A 20,821-nucleotide genomic window follows, 5' to 3' on the forward strand; every position below is an offset into this window, starting at 1 on the left:
ATTTCATTCATGTTATTAATTATAAAGTTCTTTTCTGTAGTTAACTTTACTATAAAGAATAATTAAAAAATTATTTGAAGCTTTAAAATTAGAAAAATTGACCCAAAAGTTTTGTAAGCTGTTTTGTATTTTGATGGAACAGCCAAATCATGCCTTAGTTATTTATCATAATTTTCTTATAGAAATTACATGGCTCTTAAAAATGTTAATGATTAAAATATTAACAAATATTACTTATTAAACTATGATTATTCCCTGAAGCATATTATTCATGGTTTTTATTTAGTCCTAAGTGCCAGACATCACTGAAAAGCTGGGTCCTTTAAAAATAAAACCAAAAGAAAAATTGACCCTAAAGATTAGAAATTTTTGCTAATAAGTATATGATGAAAGGTTTATCATGGAAGTAAATGATAAAACTTGGTTTTCTATTAAAGGTCAAATATTAAAGACACAAGTTATTAATTTAAGTCATTCAGTTGATTCTTTTATTTTATATTATCTTTCTCAAGCTCTGTATTTTTTAAAAAAAAAAATTTAATTACGAATTTCTATGGTACTTGTCTCTTTAAATTTGTTTGTGAAACAGTTTATTTTTAAACACTTGTAAGAAGAATTTTTTTTTCCAAAACATAAAAGTGTAAAAATTACCTGCTATGTAAAAATAAACTGTTAAAACTTCTTTTCATAGCATAAACTGCTTTAAACTTTTTTCATTGCAATTGAAATCTCATTTCAACATTGTTTTTGTAAATCTGACTACTAAAAATGAAGACATTTTGATTGTGAAAAAATATTTTTTAAGAATGAATTGTTTTGCCCATTAATTTACTTGTCTTGCAAAACTTAGACATCTTTTTTTTCTCTTTTCAATTTTTTTTGGTATTTCAGGCGCTATAAGAAATCTGCCATAACTGAGGAATATAAGAATGATATTCGAAAGCTGTTAATTGGTTATGTTGATTTTAAAAAGTTGAAATTTTCTCACTATCTTGTTTTTGATTTCACCAAGTGATTTTAAACATTTGTTTTTAATTATAAAACAAGCAAATAGAGCTAAATTAAAACCAAAACATTGCTGTTTTAATTGTTTGTTCTATTTCTTGATAATAGAATGAAAGTGTAAAAATTTTAAAGTTTTTTATGTTTATTTTTAATGCAGCTAATATTATGAAGTTATAAGGCTTTTGATATCATATAATAAAAAAATTATCTTCTATATTTATGTGAATTGCCTTAAAACCGGCATCTTGTATGCATCTATAGGTTATTTACGAGTATTTATCAGCTACCTTACCTCAGAAATATAATCAACAATCTGTAAAGTAGTATATATATATGGACACGGTATGCTGAGACAGAGGCACCTGCCAGGTGCTGTCTAATAGAATTCCAATAAATAAAAAATTATAGTTTGCTATTACTGTAATTTTTTCTATTTAAAAAAATTATAATTAATGCCTATTAAGTGTCATATTGAATCTACTCCAATTCATGAAATGAGTGCAAAAGTTGCATTTTTCAATTTCATTTAATTGTGGGGATAGTAGTTATCAACAAAGTCAACCTTCGTCTATAAAAAGGTACCCCAACATAGAGTCAAGTTAACACGTGTTATATACTAGGGAATTGGAAATGTATTTTTGTAGTGGTAGATACACTGCAGTATGTTTAACTAATATTTTTTATTAATTGGATGTAACAAAAATACTTAATATGTAAAATAAATTTGCAAATTTGCTTAGTAATGTTTGTCTTTTTATTCATCTTTACTAATTAAATTTTATTCACAATATTTTTTATTTATTTTAAGGCCTTAGAAAATTTTAATAAAATAGATAAAATATAATCTGTTTTTCAATTTTCAAATAATTCCCTGTGAAGTGTATTACTCAATTCAAAATGAGCCATAAATATCACAAATGAAAATATTAATTTCTGCTTTATTAATCAGTCCTTAAATTTATATATTTTGTTTTTAAATTGTAGATATTGTGTGATGAAAAAGGAAGAATTGCAGATATGGTTGATGGCTTGGAAGAAGAAAGTAAAAAGTCTTTGCAAATGGAGGCTGAACTTGAAAGACAATTGTGTGAGTTTGAAATTGAGCGTGAACAATATAAGGCTGAATTAAATGAATTAGAAGCAAAAAACAATGAACTAACTTTAGAAGTTCAAAAGTTACAGGAAGCTGTTGAGGCTTATCAGAAACAAGCTAGTCTTAATGCTCAGGCTCAGTTAGGAGAAGGTGTCAGAAGTACAATAGTCACTATGGTTTCAACTCCAACAATTCGTGCTGTACCAACTATATCTCCAACTGTTAGCCCTCCTCGGGGAGTGGCTCGAGCTCTTAGTCCTAAAACGGGACCAGCACCTGCTACACCAGCAAAGCCTATTGGTCTTATACCACAAGCTCCTACAAAAGTTGGTGTTTCCAAACCTGTATCATCCATGTCAAGCACTGTTTTGTCTCCTTTGTGCAGCCCCCCTTTAGCAACAGCTAGCTTTAAAACGTCTCCAAAGCCCATAAAAGCTAGCTCACCAGCTCCTGTAACTTCTCCATCTGCTCCAGAAAATATTGCAACTTTATTGCAAGTAGCTACTCCAGTACCTCAGTATGCAGAAAGCCCTCTATCTCCAGCTGAAACTGATAAAGCAATAGATCTGAATTCTCAATCTAATGCTAAAATCTCCAGTAGTGTTAAAGTATCTACACCTGTACCTGCACATAAACCTGCTTCAGCAACTGTCGCCAATGTAGTAAATGCTAAAAAATTGCCAGCAGGAAGGGGTGCTCCACCACCAATTCCTCCAAATAAACCAGTTTTACCCCCTCAAGCTCTCCACAGAAAAGATACTGGCTCAAAACCACCTGTTCCTCCAAGATCTGATGTCACTCCAGACAATTCTATAGACAAAAATGCTGCAAGAGTAAGTGCAATCTCTCGTTTTCTTACTCCCCAAAAATTCAATACTGATGAATCCCCTGGAGCAACTGATAAAGATGATACTCAGGTGGGTGTTTCTAAAGAAACTACCCAAGTAAATGTTGCTGGTAGTAGTAATTTAGAATCTGAAGTACTAGTTCAAGAATTAGCTGATTTTCAGCAAATTCTTGTTTCTTTGGCATCTACTAAACTAGCTAATTCAGTAAATAAATCTAATTAATTTTTATAGTGTAGCCCTTTGCTGTATCACATTTTTTTAGAAGTAAAATAGATGCTCCTTTTGATAAAGGTTGTTATAAAAGATAATAGAATAGCAGTAAATGATTGTATATTTGTTTCATAACTTTATTTATTTGTATATTGAGACAAATTTTTTACTTTCCGGATAACATTTGATCTTTAAGAACCAGTTTCTTCCTATATTAGTCAATGGTAGAGTAGTGCTTAAAGTACAAAATAGATTATACAGAATCATAATTATTGGCAGACTAATAAAAATAATATTAGAACATAGTTTGTGGTATCAGTTGATAGCTTTTTTTGGCAAACTTGATTGCCCTGTTTTCATTGTTCTTTATTTGGAAAATAGTGTGTTATATAAAGAACTACTAAAAAAATTCGCCTGCCTCCAAATAACCTCCATAATTCTAATGCATGATGGAGGATTAATGTGAATAACAGTATGACATTAATCATTCATTAGATAATAGTTTATTTAAATTGCTCATGGTATGTATGAAATATTGTATGAGAAATAGACATGGATAAAGTGCCACATATTTGAGTGAGCATTAGAACAAGATGTGATTTTATGAAGAGTTAAATCATTCAAAAATAAGTTTATCTATTCATTTACTTAATATAAACTATTTCTTTTTACTAAGAAAAGAATCAATTTTACAATAGCTATGTTTTAAAAGTTGAAGAATTAGTTTTACTTTTTATATTTTGAAAGGAGAAAAAAGTCGATTATTCTGTTTTTAGTATTTGACATTATTTGACTACAGAACATGTTCTTTATTCACTTTAAAATAATTATTATAATTATTTTTAAAGATATAATAACTTTTCCTCATACTAAGTCATTTCAAACTTCAGTTCTAGATATTTGTGAAAAATATAAGCAATTGCCTTATTTTTTGCACCAAAAAAAATGATATAATGAGGCTGCAATTAAAGATATTTATTTTTAAAGTTGATAACCTTTTCATATTAACAGTTTACAACTAAACAAAACTGCTGAATTGTTAAAGATGTAAGAAATATATTTGTATCCTTATATCTTTTACAAAAGTTTTGCTTCAAAATTTCTATTTCCAGTATAAGCATTTTTCTCTAACTTAAAAAGAAATTTACAAACCATTTTTTTAAAAATTATTTTCTCTACCAGACATTTCTATTCAATCTAAATCTTAATTCTTCAGTCAGTATACATACATATGTAATGTTTGTATTTTTGTAAGTTTATTTCTTTTTGGAAGATTACTTTGTGTTTTTTTTTAAAATTTCTGTATAAGATTTAAAAAGTTTTTTGTCCCCAGAATTCTCACCCTCTGGGACATAAATTTTTTTTATTTTATTGTGTTGTTATACATTATACAATGTTGGATGCAGAAAAAGGCAGATGTTCTGTACACCAAAATATGGAAAAAGGTTTAAGTTCTAGTTTAAAAAAATGACCATAGATTGGCATTAAGCAATTAGATATCTATAATATTTTTATTTCGAGGCCTATGAGTGCGGTATCAAGCTTTAAAAATATGCTATTCATATTCAATATGTTGGCAGTGTCATTATAAATGTAATTTTGGATAAATATTTGAGCAATAATTTAGAATAAAAGGTCAGGTATAAGATAGATTTTTTTTGCTTCGCAATAATATCTAATTTTGTTTAAGATAGTATTGTTTATACCATACTTAAATTAAAGTAAAGAATTATATAATTACAAATTAAAGTTGTGGTGGGAAGGCATATGATTCATTTTTATCTGTTTCATTATTTGTTGAAACAAATTTTATTATGGCAAGGGTGATGTGTAAAACAGCCATCTCATTGCTTTGCTTTTTCGTTCATGCCAGAACTTAATATTTAATTTTATTTAACAATATATTGCTCATACTATATTTAAATCATTGTGAAGAATCATTTAAATGCAAATTATTTAAGCTATGGGGGGAGGGTATTTCATAATTCATTTTTATCTTTTCCATTATTAATCTCATGTTCCTATTATTGTTTTAATCATGAAGAAACACTTTTTCATATAAAGTTTATCTTTTACTTCATGGCAGCATAAAAACCTCTTGGCGGTGTAAAACTTAATTTTAAGAAAAACAAAGTGCTTCCTAGACTTTAAAGGACATTTTTTACTGAAAGATAAAGGCAGCTATAATGTGACAAATGTTAAATGAAAAATAATTTTAAAAAAAGTTTAAAAGTTTAGTAAAAATCTGAAGCATGTTACAAAAGTGTTTGTTAAATATATTTTGCATGAGAATCAATTTTAAGAAATTCATTTTGATTTGTTTTTATTTCTTAAATTTTATACCTTCTTATTCAATTGCATGAAAGATATTGTAAATGATTGAAACTGTTATTGAATCCTATGTTTTTACAATTATTTCAATTTTTTTCAATAGTTTGTTACAATCTGAATATTTGTGAAGTGAATTTACACATATGCATGTGCATGCTTGATTGCTAGCCTGGATGTATTTCATTTTTCTTGTTCAGATCTGCATGTAAAGTTTATTTTTATATAAAAAATACTACTATAAAATTTTAATTTGTTGGCATAGTATTGTAGATTTTATGTAATGGCTGAACAAATGTTTTATATGAAACTCTCATAATAAATGAAATTCAATGAAGTACTTTGCAAAAATCATTCCAAACTTTCTTTTATTTATTAATACTATATGATTATAATTTATATCTGACTGTGAAAAAAAATACTTTTCAGAATGACCTGAAACTTGACCCAAGCATTCATGAAGTAGAGTTATAGTAGTAGAGAAAATAGTTCAAGAAGAAAAAAATAGTTCAAAATTTTAGTGATAGACTCTATATAATAAGTAACCAGCATGATTTATAAAAGTATATTTGCTTTATAAAGCTATTAAAGATGAATTTTGAAAATGATAGCTATCAGTTGTCAGTTTCTAATAGCTTGGCTGCAAAGATTGCCTAATTTTATTTTTTTAATTTCTGACTGTAAAATCTGACTCTGGATACAAAAAGTATCGTTTTCAGTGTGCCAATTTCAAACTAGCTGAATTTAAAGCATCTATAATTTGTTTCTTTCATAATGTCAAGCCAGTATACTTTACTCTGTTGTGGAACACATTGTTTCATGGTTTGATTTGCAAAAAAAAAAAAAAAAAAAGAAGAGGTGAACAACAGGGTCGCAATTTTTTAAGGGTTTTTGTTGTTATAATTTATTGCAAATGTCATAATTATTTTTTTTTAAACCATGTATAACTAGTGAAGTCTTACTGTCTCTAGAATTATCAACTATTTTTTTCTTAAACCATATTTTTTCCTCTTCATTCTTACTCAGGTCACATTTTATGTCATTCTGACAAGCATTTTATTTAAATCGCTCTTTAAAAATAAGATTTCAAACATTAGGCAATCTGTATAGTTATCTTCTTTTGGCTTATTTCAATATTCTGTAAGTTTCTGTTAGGCTGCATATAGTGCCACTTATTCTAAAAACTTTGCGTATAACATGGACAAAAAGTACAATTATGTATTATAGGAAAGATTTTAATTTAAGCATGTAATGTGTGCCGTTGTATTGTTTAAAAAAGATTTTAAGAAAAATATTTTGAAAACATCTTTTAGATATTTCAAAAGTAAATTTTTCTGAAGCAGCATGGTTTGCAATGTTTATAATGAGATGCTTTTAGACTTTTTTCTGACTTGTTTTCCCAACCTCCCAAAAGCCTGTTCATGTCAGTTTTTTAATGTATTTTCCCTTTTGAAAAATTAATTTTTTATATTATGTATAATTATATCATAGATAATTATACTAAACTGCTTTTATCGTATATTTTTTTTACATACCGAAAATTGTTCCTATATCCAAAAAAGATTATTTATGACTGGTACAAGATTATTACGACGCCCCGGTGGCTGAGTAGTAGCACTTTGCACTCACATACCACAGATCATAGGTTATATCTCTGGACTAGGCAACGTTGACTCATCCTTTCAGTGGGTCGATAAAATGAGTACCAAGCATGCTTGGGGACTAGACACTGGGGGTTCCGCATTTAGCTGACCACCGAGCCGCAACACCTGCTCCTGCACTGCAGAGTCGAAGATCAAGAAAACTGAGATGGGCACAGTAGACCTTGCCCTCTATGGGCTGTCACACCACTGAGTTTAGTTTAAAAAATTATTACATGGGCTTAAGTGGATACCAAAATATGTAAATTAATAAACTACCTCATTGGGTCGATTTTTAAAATGCATGCAAACATCAAATGTTAAAAAAAAAACTTCAAAATGAAAAAACATATGTTTATTCTAAAAAAGTGTTTTTTTGTGTCAGATTTTGTAGCTTAAAATATCGTCTACCTTTGCTTACATATTTGAGATCACCCCTGTGGATCATGAAGATTAAATCTTAATACGTGAAAATTCTATCATTAGATAAAAAGTTATTCAGGGTGTTCCTTTTTTTGCGCACTGTGTAGTGCTAAATAAAAAGGCGAACACCTGAATAATATTTGATCGAATCATCAGATTTTCGTGTACTAGGACTGAATTCTAACAGTTCGATGGGTTCATAAAAATTGGCTAATTAATTTAAGCAGATAATATTTAAATGTACAAAATCAGACACGAAAACATGTACTTTTTCTGAATAAACATATATATCTTTTTATGTTTTTCGATTCTTGGCCCTCAAAATATGTGGTAGGGTGTAGTCTCAATTTGGAAAATATTCTTTCAATTAGAATACTGTTAAACATGAATAAGGCACTAAAATGTTCATGCTACAGTTTAGATTCCATTAACAAGAGCTTGGTGAGCAGAATGTTCTTGTTTATAGTTTAATCACGTTGTTTACATTGTTCATCAAATGTATCCTTTTTTTTAATTTGTATATTGTTTCAGGAGGTAAAGTTTCTAATTTCTCCCCCTTAATTTTTAAATTTTTATTTCTCAAGAACTATTTGACTGATTTCTTTCAAATTTTGGCCTTTGTCATTTAAAATTACGTAAATTAAGTTGGTGTAAAAATTTGTATGCCTAACCATTCGAAAACTGTTTCACTGTTAGTAAATTATAATATAAAAAACAATAAATTTTTACATGGAATAATCTTTGGGTATAAAGTTTTATAATTGTAAGCAACAATACATATTTTGATTCTTTTCATGAGCTCTGGAGATATGGCTAGCTTTCAAAAAGGATCTTAACGTTAAGAAGCTTAAATTTTAGGCCGCTTTCCTGCTATATTTCATTGGAACCTTATTTCCCTGTTTGGGACCTTTCTCACATTTCGAGTGTTAAGAATTTAAATCCGTCAGAAAAAAAGTGTATGTTTATTCAAGGAAAGTACGTTCTAGTGTCAAATTTAGTAACTTAAAATATCGTCTACACAAATGAATATGCATATTTATATCTAACTACTAGGCATAAATATTACGTCTAGTAGTCACGCATCCTAATGGCCCTCGAACCATTAGGATTGGGTCCTAGTACGTGAAAATCCGATCATTCAACATTGTAACAAACATTATTTAGATTTTCGAACTTTTTATTTTGCTTTTTCACAAAGCTCTTTCGTTACGAGCGACTTATTTAGCCGGCATTTATGCGATTCCCTCAGGGCTTAAAGTCCATATATATCAAGACGGAAAAGAGTTAAAACAATAAATTTCATTTTTAGCTTTTTTGCGGGAACAATAAAATATCCATAACTACTAATTTTTTTTAACGGATACAGTTTATATGTTGAATTGCTTCTTCCCCGAGAAAAAATTTCCAGCAATGAATTGTTTATTGTTAAGAATAAATTTACTTCTCCCGAAAATTATTTATTATTGAGTGGTTCAACAACCAGTTTTTTTTTTTTCTCTTTTTCATCTCGCTTTCCGGCTTGGATGCCCTGTGTGTACCAGCGCCATATTTAGCTGGCATTTACGCGATACCCTGTGTTTACGAGAGCCATATTTAGCCGGCATTCACACGATGCCCTGTGTATATGAGCGCCATATTTAGCTGGCATTCACACGATGCCCTGTGTATATGAGCGCCATTTTTAGCTGGAATTCACGCGATGCCCTGTGTGTACGAGCGCCATATTTAGCCGGCATTCACGCGATGCCCTGTGTATATGAGCGCCATATTTAGCTGGCATTCGCGCGATGTCCTGTGTCCGAGCTGTGTATTTAGCCGGTGCCAGCGTTATACCCTTTGATAACTTGCTCAATCTGCTACGAATTGCCACTGGCTAATATTCCATTGACCTAAAATGGATTAATACTACTAAAAGTATATTTTGAATGCGTTTCATAAGTCAGATATTTTTCTTCGGTTTATGAATCGATAAAGAAAAACGAAATAAAAAGTGTCGTTCGCTGTGCACAGCAAACGAGAAAAGACTAGATTCTAAGCATGGATATAATAGCTATGTGAGTTTATGTGTCCACCCTTTTTTAAAAATTGATTATGCTGAATTAAATGACCAAGAAATTTTTGAATTATCCTCAATTGCATTTTTCTTTCTAACGCTCGCAAAATCTTCAAATATTTTATTATATAACACTTAAATAAGAAAATTAAAACATTTACTCATTTGCCCCTTATTTAGATATAAATTTGACTAGATAAGTATTTTTGAGAGCTTATTTATTTTTTAATAATTAGAAAATTTAATTAAATTTTAAATCACAATTGCGCACATTTACGCCATCTTTTTGTATTAACTACGTTTATAAGTTTAAAAGTTAATATTTTAGCAATTATTTTAAATGGATTTAAGATGACAAAAAAATAATTGACCAAATACAAATAAACATCTGTTATAAGTTTTAGAAAAAAAGTTTTATTTTCTGCTTTTTAACCTTTTTGAAGGCCGTGGTAAGTATACTTACCACCACGTTTTATCACTATTAATTTAGGTTTCCATTTTTCAATAACTTCAGCTTTCTTGAAGTGAGTTTGAATAAAATTGGTAACCATTTGTCACTTTTAAAAAACGTATAAAAGTTATAAAATACATAATTCCTTTTGAAGTTTGTAGCATTTAAGGAATTTATTTTATAAATAAGGAAAAATAAAAGTCAGTGAGTTCCTAATAGGTCATGTTAAATATATTTACCACCGAAAAAAATGGCATTTTTATAAACTAAATGAGTTTTTTCTTCTTTATATCAATTACTGTTCTTAAAGCAATTTCAATTCCAAAAATACTTTAATTTACCTTTACTAGAAATAAAGGGTCCATTAAAGCGTTAAATAATCTATATTTATTTCTTAACCCATGAATTTGATTTAAAATTTATGAAATCTGCTGTAGTGGGTGGATGAGGAATACATATTTACAAAGATGAAATTCGTGATCTTACATTTTAATAGTAGAAGATCAAAATCGATTAAGATAGCATGCGGGGACGTCACAATTGCCGATGAATGTGAACTAATGCTGACTCGTCAAGTTAAAAGGGCTCCACTTTGTTGAAACATTAACATTTTATTTTCCTCGGTTAGTAGCTCCATCTGTCGGCGAACTTTGAAACTAATTTTGGAAATTTGTTGAGAATAAATTGTTTGACAGAATGCACAAAAATATACATATTTTTCATTTTTCTTTATTTAATTTCCCAGAGCCGTGATGGCTCAGGGGATAAAGCGTTTCCATTCAAATGAAGTGAACCGGTTACGAACATCAGCGATAACTAGTCGTTTCGAATCCCGCACCCGGCTCACAGTGCTGAAGTAAAATATCCTCAGTGGTTGGCGGATCATGGATTAGATTCCCCTTGCCATGAGCAGAAATTGCAAAAGCCTTTCGTAGAAATGTTATAGTTTTTGCGAAAGTAGCCTAGATCGTAACATTATTCACATTTAAATTTTTATCAGTCGCAAATCAGTGATAATTACATATAAAATATTTTAATGATAAAATACAGTTATTAGGTTACTTATATTATTTTACTGGTATTGATATTTGTGCCGACCGGCCTGTGTAGGGGGCAGGGAACTGTCCTTGCATCAGAAAGGTCCTGGGTTCGAATCCCGGGCAAGGCATGGATGTTTCTTTCTCTCTCTGTGTGTTCTATGTCATTTCTCCTTTGTGTGTGAATGTGACCCACCCTATAAACGGGTTGTGGTTGTGTGAATGTCGTGGCAGAAGTCGAATTCCTGGCCATAGATGGCGCCACTGAAAAACAGGAACAATCGCATCCCCACTGCCTAAACAGGCATACGACAAGGAAAAAAAATTTATATTTGTGCAGTAAGTGCTGAAAAATGATTATTTTTGCTAGGTCTGAAAGTGATAAGATTTAGGAAACCGGTTCCTAATTCGGACAACTTGCTCCATAAATCGTGTCTACCTCAAAAATATGGATTACAGTATACTCTCGATATCTCGAAGTTGAAGGGACACTAAAAAAATTTCGAGATAGCAAGTTTTCAAGACAACAAGTTTAGAACCAAATATATTATTAAAAAAAAGAAAATCTTAAATATTGTTCTAAAATGTAGAGTCATTGAACATGAGAATAAGTACTAATACAGATAATTGTATGATAGTTAACAATGAGTCTAAATGTAGCAATGATAATTAAAATAATTATGCATTAAATGTAAAAAAATTCCTTTACAATAAGCTTAGAGTAGGTAGAGTTTATTTTTTAAAAAAATCTACCATCATGGCCTTTCGGCATCGCATTCGAAATTGCTCATCAATCAATCTTTATGTTTGGAAAATACCTGTCAAGACATCGCTTTCCATGTTCTCAGATAATTTCGTAAAGCATTTTAATATGTGGGCCGCATTTTTTTTTTCGGACGCAGTATTGTTGAATGGGGTACACGATGATTTTTCCGAAGAGATAAATTTTTTATTGCAAAAAGTATTTGACATAACAAGGTTTTGACAAGAAACTCTTCGACATAGGAATTCAAATTAATATTAGGTGGATATGTAATGCTTAGGGGAAAAGTGTTATTTTTTTGACATACTAAGGTTTTCGAGATATCGATATTATACTGCATTTATGATTAAGTGAACCATGTATTACTCAAATTGCTTAATAGCACTATAAGAAATATGAATATTGAATTTTTTGTACTATTGCAAGTATAGCTACAATATTATAAGCTTATAAAATGTTAGTTTAGCATAATGTTACGTGATGTAGAGTTCAAGCATGAGTTTTGTAAGTGCTGCTTTTATAAACTGCATCATTTTTTGATCTCTGAACAACTTACTTCTCCTTTGGATTTGGAAATGGGCAGAGTGGTTTGCTTGAAGCCTTCAGCATAAAAAGTACTGGGACTGATCGATTTATCGAATCACATTATTTACTAATAAATGATAGATTACTGCTGGACTAACCAGATGGTTCATCACTTAGCAGTTTTTTTCCTATCTGTGAATAAGAAAAATAAATCTCTTCATAAAGATTTTAAATTTCATTCATTCATTCAAACTTTCTAAAATAGTTCCGTTTCTTTTCGATTGATTCATGGATATATTGAGATTTTCTTCTGTCAAAAAGTCAGTTTAAATAAAAATTGACTTACCAAAGTAGTTAAATGCTTTTAATCCCTGGGATATCCTGGTTGGCACAGGGTGCTGGACTCAAGTCCGCGAGAACGGGCGTTCGAATCCAGCCAACCGAATACTTCCCGTTTAGTAAATGGTGACTGTTGCACGTTAAATCTGTTGGGTCAAAAAGTCCCCCATGTCCCCATAACAAATTATACCTCTGGGGGTCCAGAATTGGAAATTTCTCGATCTCTGGCTCAGGTCAAAATTAAGATCTGTGGATGAATGTATGAATGGGTCCACCCTATAAACGAGTGTGACGAATGGGCGTGACAGAAATAGAATTCTTGACTAAAAATGTTAGTTTAACATAAAATGTTAAACTAACTGATCGATTTATCAAATCACATTACTTACTAATAAATGCTAGATCACTGCTGGACTAGCCAGATGATTCATCACTTAGCTGTTTTTATAACTTTTTCCTATCTGTGAATAAGAAAAATAACTTTCCTCATAAAGATATTAAATCTCATTAAATTTCATTCAGTCATTCAAACTTTCTAAAATAGTTCCGTTTTTTTCCTCGATTGATTCATGGATGGATAGATTGAGATTTTCTTTTGTCAAAAAGTCTGTTTAAATAAAAATTGACTCACCAAAATAGTTAAATGCTTTTAAATCCTGGGATATCCTGGTTGGCGCGGGGCGCTGGACTCAAGTTCGTGAGAACGGGAGTTCGAATCCAGCTGACCGAAGACTTCCCGTGTAGTAAATAATGACTGTTGCACGTTAAACTTATAGAATACAAAGTCCCCCATGTCCCCATAACAAGTTATACCTCTGGGGGTCCTGAATCGGAAATTTATTGTTCTCTATTTCAGGTCAAAATTACGATCGATTACGATTTATAGATGTATGAATGAGTCCGCCCTTAACGTGTGTGATGTATTGGCGTGGCAGAAGTCAAATTCTTGCCCATAGATGGCGCCACTAGAAAACAAGAACAATCGCACCCCTTGCTTTAATGGCCAATGACAACAACAAATTTAATTCTCAATTCTTGCAGTCTTATTATAAGTCTTACTCACAAAGTGAGAAATGTAGTATTGGGTGAAAGTTAGTCCAGAAATTATTCGCAGCCACTGTTAGACAGTTTGAGTGAATTAAAGTTTAAATGACATGAAACTCGACCTGTTCAGTTGTATAAATCAAAGATCCCAACTTGTTCCGCTTTGTAAAAAAATATATTCTAGTGGTAACGAAATGGAAGTTATTTTTAGTTTGATAATTTTCTGCCACTACATTTCAAAAATTCAAAGCATGATGTGAAATATAACTTTATTGCAGCTATCTCGTAGGAACTCTTTTAAAAAGAGGCGTAATTATCATTATTTTATAAGTTATGCTATTTAATTCGCTGTCGATTTCTTATAACTTTTGCAGAAAGCGGAGCAGTTAGCATCCCTGGTATAAATTGATATTTTGTTCCTAATCGTGCCGGTATGATTTTGGCAACTGCGTAACTTTTCAAACAAAGTGTTATTCCAAGCCTCAAATAATGGCTGAATGGAAGCTGCTAATGTTGACTGAATGTAAACATTAGCAGCTTCCTAAAACCGGAAGAAATTTAGAAAACTTCCGGTGTATCCTTCCGCTTATGTTATACTTACGAGGCGAAGTGTGAACAGGCTTAATATTCTAGGAAGTTTTATTACTGTGATTTGTATTTAAATTTACGCGTAATTTCACCATTCAAAAGAGTTTTAATAAAGTGTAAAAGTTGGCCACGTTTTGAGTGTTATCCCTTATTTTGCTATATTTGTGTAAAATAGTAATGTTTGTTATTTTTTGTATAGCATCATAGCAAGCTTGTGGAGTCTTCCGAATTCCTTTGTTATTTGTTTCGGTAAAAGTTAGATTGAAAATACGTGTTATATTGAAAACACTACAAGTTTAATAAAATTAAATTATGCTTTTTTTTTCAAGCTTAGGCGTAAAATTAAATCGGAAGTAGTAACCCGGAAATCTTACAACGAATTTTAACCCCTAGCGCCGTCTGTGTTTAGCTTTATACTGTCAACTATCCATAGTTAGCTGGCAAAGAAACAAGTAGGGCATTACAGAATAAGTTATGGCTCAAGGGATAGAGCCTTCGCCGTCCAATGAGGTGAACTGGGTTCGAATCCCGGCGATGGCTGGTCGTTACGAATCCACATCTGGCTTGCACTGACCACAGTGCTAACGTAAAATATCCTCAGTAGTAGACGGATCATGGGTTAGAGTCCCTTTGCGGTCAGGTTAACCGTGAGAGATTCTCGTGGTCTTCCTCTCCATGTAAATCAAATGCTGGTTAGTTCCATAAAAAAAAAGTCCTCCTCGAATGCGAACTTCTCCAAATACTTGATCTAGGGGTTCCGAAAAAAAGTTGAAGACAAAAAAATTACTATATAGCACCTGGAGTTCATTAAGAAAGTGATTACTGGACACAAAGCAAGAGTCGATTGTAATAAATAATCTAGCATTACACTTTAGATCTGCTATACACACAATATTCCAAAATTTCATGGGAAAATTTTAAAATTGATTAACCTAAATTAAAACTTACCGCAATTTATTTTTGATTGATTCTTTTGCAAAGATTTCCTCGTGAAAAAAGCTTTCTAATTTATCGGCTCGAACGCTCTTCACACCAGAGTTGGTCAACTGTTAGTCACGACTTCAATTAAGGTTGCGGGACCTAGAGCAGGGGTTGCCAAAATTTTTTTATTTTTTATTTTTCTTTAATATATTGTTTGTTCTTGTTGTCGTATCCCGTTAAGGCAAAGGGTAGTGCTTCTTGTTTTCCAGCGGCACCATTTATGGCCAGGAATTCAACTTCTACCACACACATACGTCGCAGCCCGTTTATGCAGCGGACATTTTCATACATCCATTCATTAATCCACAGATCGCAATTTTGACCTGAACCAGAGACTCGGCAATCTCCAATTCAATACCCCCAGAGGTATGATTTGTTATGGGACTATGGAAGACTTTGTGACCTGACAGATTTAACGTGTATCAGTCACTATTAACTATACGGGGTGTTTTCAGCTGGCTGGGATCGAAATCACGACCTATTAGACATGGACCGACCGAATGCCCTACCAACCAGGCTATTCTGGTACCTTTAATATATTTACACTGAAGAGCCAAAAAAAAAACTGGTACAGGCATGAGTATGCAAATAAAGAGGCCAATCAAAGTACAGCGCTGCGATCCGCAAAGCGTATATAAGACAACGAGTGTCTAGCACAGTTCTTAGATCGGTTACTGCTGCTACAATGCCAGGTTATACAGATTTAAGTGAGTTTGAACGCGGTGTTATAGTCGGCGCACGGGAGATGGGACATAGCATCTCCGAGATAGCAATGAAATTTGGATTTTCACGTACGACTATTTCACGAGTATACCGTGAGTATCGGAAATCCGGTAAAACATCAAATCTACGACATCGCTGCGGTCGGAAAAAGATCATGCAAGAACGATATCCGAAGATATCCCCACCCCCTCTTACTCCCTCTGGTTTATGGACAGCCCTGCAAGATTCATGGTGTCAATTATCTCCAGCACTACTTCACACATTGATCGAATCCATGCCACGTCGTGTTCCGGAACTTCTGTGTGCTTGCGGGGGTCCTAAGCGATATTAGGCAGGTATACCAGTTTTTTGGCTCTTCAGTGTATAATTACCAAATATTTTTACACAATTTGTCTGAAAATAGATAAAGATAAGACCTTGGCAAACAATACTCAATACTATATTTACAATACTATATTCTGGTGGCCAAGGATAAGACAATACAAACCAAAAACGAAAACGTTGCGACGCAGTTTAATAATTAGCTGTCTTTCTTTGGCTTGTATGTTCATAGTTGCTACTACATAGTGCGTAGCGTTTTTAAAAAGTGCTTATTTTCGACTTTCGTTTTTTAAAAGCCCTTAAAGGTGCTTTTTTCATTAGGTGTTTTTAAAAAGTGTCTTATTTTCCCTTTTTCAAAATGTGATTTTTCCTTTACGATATTGATTTTCGCTACGAATTATGCAAAAAAAAAACACAGTTCATATTGTTCTATTCAACGTTTTCACATTTTATTCAACCCCGATCTATGTCGGCGTATTGTCGTAGTGTATGAAAACGCCATTCGTTTTACATGATTCAAAATTTCATGATTTTTGACAATTTTGAAACACAATGCAAAAGGTTTTTTTTTTGACATGACGGTTAAAACAATCTAAACCCGTCAATTGTCGAAAATTTTTCTACCCTGCCTAATTATGATATTTTTTAAAAGTGCTAAAAATAATTTTGAGTGCTTGAAAAGTGCTTATTTTTTGTTGAATAATTTAGCTACGCACCCTGTAAATTATATTTATGCATTTGCGGTTCCGCTAAAAGATGATCGATCGCTTAGGGTTCAGTAGCAGTAAAAAATTGGGAACCGCTGTCTTAACGTATCGCCTCATAACAGGAAATATATTATTGCCTGCTTCCTACTACGCCCTACGTTCCAGAGAAGTGTGGATGTTTAGTAGTCACTGGAGTGAATTCTAAAAATTCCTGATTCAGATAGTATTATACAATTGCATATAAACTGTAACTTGTAGAGAGGAACCGATTCAAATTTGAAATCAGCTATGCGAAAATATGTAATATTATACAATTGCATATAAACTGTAACTTGTAGAGAGGGACCGATTCAAATTTGAAATCAGCTATGCGAAAATATGTAATATTATACAATTGCATATAGACTTGTAGAGAGGAACCGATTCAAATTTGAAATCAGCTATGCGAAAATATGTAATATTATACAATTACATACAAACTGTAACTTGCAGAGAGGAAACGATTCAAATTTGAAATCAGCTATGCGAAAACATGTAATATTATACAATTGCATATAAACTGTAACTTGTAGAGAGGAACCGATTCAAACTTGAAATCAGCTATGCGAAAATATGTAATATTATACAATTGCGTATAAATTGTAACTTGTAGAGAGGAACCGATTCAAATTTGAAATCAGCTATGCGAAAATATGTAATATTATACAATTGCATATAAACTGTAACTTGTAGAGAGGAACCTATTCAAATTTGAAATCAGCTATGCGAAAATATGTAATATTATACAATTGCATATAGACTTGTAGAGAGGAACCGATTCAAATTTGAAATCAGCTATGCGAAAATATGTAAGATCGGATAAACGATGACAAAAATTGTTCGACAGAAAATGATGTAAGATAAAAAGATGGGGAAAAAATTGATCCTCATGTATTATGACATTAGTTGAGTGACCTTATGTTTATGAAATGCCATATATTTATCTCTTAAAATGTATTTTAGGAAAATGCTGCAACATGATTGGTGTGCTTTGGTGGAATCTGTATCGTTCTTGGAGATGAAAGCATCTGCCAGCTTTTAGTAGGAAAATATTGTGTTAGCGTCCTACTGTCGCTTCAAATCATTCATCTATACCTAACTAATGTTGGGTAAAAACAAAACATAATTAGTTCACATTTTTTCACACAATTCATCAACGCAATATTTGATATAAAAAAATGAACTTTTTTAAAATACTATTTAAATAACTCAAAAACAGGACTGACATGAGAAATTCAAATTAGAAAGAACTGAGTAGTTTTTAAATTTTAGTTAAAATAGCAGTGCAGAACCTCTTGAGGACATGTTTTCTGGTTAGTAATGAAGAAAGAGGTTTAGAACTTTTAACATATTTCAGATAGAATTTGTGACTAAATGTTCAAAAAAAGAAGCAAATAATAAACTTACATTTTGAGAAATTGTTGAATTGGTCTATATCATGATGTTATCATATTTTTGTCATTAGTCACGATTTAAATGTCTGTAAATATAAATGTATTTATTTCAGTATCTAATAAATAAATTTTAGCATACAGCAAAATGTGTGTTTGAATCTCATTACTTATTAAGGCTCGATCATTAATATCACATTTTCATTTACGATCCTAGCTCAATTAAAAACGTGTTATGTGTGTACGTGGTAGCATACAGCTAAGTAGTAGCATACAAATGTGTGTTTGAAACTCATTACTTTCTAAAACTCGATCCTTAAAATCTCATTTTCATTTATAGTCTAACACTAGAATTGTTTTAAAACGTGTTAACTATATATATATATAGTAGCATACAGTTAAACAGCAGCCTAGATAAGCAGTAGAGCAGCGAAGTAGTACTATAGCTAATGAGTAGAATAGCTAAGTATTCTTCCAATACTGGTTAGAGTCCCCTTGTATTCAGGCTAACTGAGAGTGGTTTTCTTGATTTTCCTGCCCTTGTAACGCAAATGTGGATTAGTTCCCTCAAAAAGTCCTCCACGAAGGTAAATTTCACCCAATACTTGATCCAGGAGTTCCTTCATCTTCTGGAATAAGTTCAAAATTACAAGGCTACGGCGTTGAAGATTAGTAGTCGTAAACCCAAAAATATTGGGTCGACTGTTCAACGACTTACTTATTTTTATTAATCAAAACTGGGCACTTGGGCCGCGCAGCGGCCCCTATCCAATACATCATGAAATAACTATATACATTAATTTAAAAGACTGTTCAACGTCTGTAATAAAATGTTTCTATGAATCCTTTTCCAAAAAGTAAAAAGTGGTAACTCAGATATTTCATTTTTGAAAATTATCTTGGAGAAAAAAGTCATTACTTTATCACCATATTTTATTCAATATATAAATATTTATGTTTCTATCTGTAATTGAACAGTTGTGCTACTTTTAAAACTTAAGAAGATTAAATACAAAATATTTTATTTGCTTGCCCATAAATGCCACTTCTTTCATGTAGCGTCTTAACTAGGTTAAAAAACATAAAATTTTGCATCAACTGAGACTTTTAAGAGTTGCCAGAATCAACCTTTTTACAAGATTAACTTTTTAATTCGCTTGCACTTTGTGAAATATTTTGCAGAATACTGAGCATCTCTGGAATAATAGCTGCTAAATTTTAAGCTGAGAAAGATTTTTTTTCCAATAGTAGTGTTTAGTTTTGGTACAAATGGTGTCCAACCTATGAACTTTTCTGAACGTGAGTACGTTGACGGTTTATTCTTGCAACATTTATAATAATATGTAAGCAGTATTTTATGCTTTCCCCGAAATTGAAGTTGCTAGAAATTACCAACTATTACTGGCGAAGCAAATATGCATCATATTTAAAATAACAAACTTATTGTTTCACTCATTTTTTATTTACTCTTTTTTGTTTAAATTGAAGTGAAATTGCTCATTACACTTTATCTTAAACTCTCTATCACCTTTTTATTTTTCAATTTAACGGTTCGATTTAACTTTAAACGTCTCATTAAGAAATAATTAAAAGTGCCTTAATGAATATTTGAATATTATATGAATATTTGAATTAATTAAAAGTAGTGGTGACCAACTAAACTTTAAATAAAATTTATTTACCCCAGAATCAACATAAATTTTTCAATTATTTTCACGAAGTGGAGCAAATTGCATACCTGCCAACTTTTAATCCCTTCCATTATGATTTTTCCCAGTGGCATTAAAATTGAATTAAAATTTCAATTTTAAGCAAAAAAAAGTACGTTGTATTTGAAAAAGCTTAAGCTGACAACCATGATAGTGACACATATTGATATATATGCTTAATTTTTGTTAAGAATAGTGGTGATCAAAATCATTTAAAAATTAAGTTTATAAAAGAAAAAAATCATATATATTTACTACCACTTTAAATATAAAAATAAAATTTTACGCCAAAATGCGTAAAAGTTGGCAGGTTTGAAATTGGCATCTCTCCTTATCATTATTCTAAACACATCTAGTATTTTTTATTATTAAAATTTCAAATTTTATCTTCATTTTGAGCAATACATAAGTTAATTAGAATGTACACTTTTTACTAACCTTTAAAAATAGTTTGTTGTTTCCCAAATATCGGATACAAGTTTGATAACTCATAATAGTAGGAACACTAATATATAATATTTGATTTGAAATAAATTGTGCATAGAAAAGAAAGCACGAAAAATCATGCAAGCGGTCAACTTAGTGTTAATTGCTCGAGAATCC

At 31.3% G+C, this 20,821-nt stretch overlaps 1 protein-coding gene across 4 annotated transcripts in view; it reads left to right on the forward strand.

The window, feature by feature from the left end:
• Positions 1-18,658, forward strand: part of LOC107442106 (CTTNBP2 N-terminal-like protein) — a 35,584-nt gene extending 16,926 nt beyond the window's left edge. For 2 of the 4 annotated variants that reach the window (XM_043056687.3, XM_087156125.1), the window contains exons 7-8: positions 1,990-2,931; positions 18,082-18,658. In XM_043056687.3, the coding sequence (XP_042912621.1) occupies positions 1,990-2,931; positions 18,082-18,099 (960 nt within the window). In that variant the 3' untranslated portion in view covers positions 18,100-18,658. Of the gene's footprint in view, positions 1-1,989; positions 5,822-5,913; positions 6,024-18,081 lie in introns of those variants that run through there. The other 2 variants (XM_043056681.3, XM_043056677.3) reach the window with 2 other exon arrangements.
• The last annotated feature ends 2,163 nt before the right edge of the window (positions 18,659-20,821 follow it).

The sequence above is a fragment of the Parasteatoda tepidariorum genome, chromosome 12, assembly GCF_982258835.1.
Source record: "Parasteatoda tepidariorum strain Cologne lab strain chromosome 12, Ptep-v5.0, whole genome shotgun sequence".
NCBI classification, from domain to species: domain Eukaryota; kingdom Metazoa; phylum Arthropoda; class Arachnida; order Araneae; family Theridiidae; genus Parasteatoda; species Parasteatoda tepidariorum.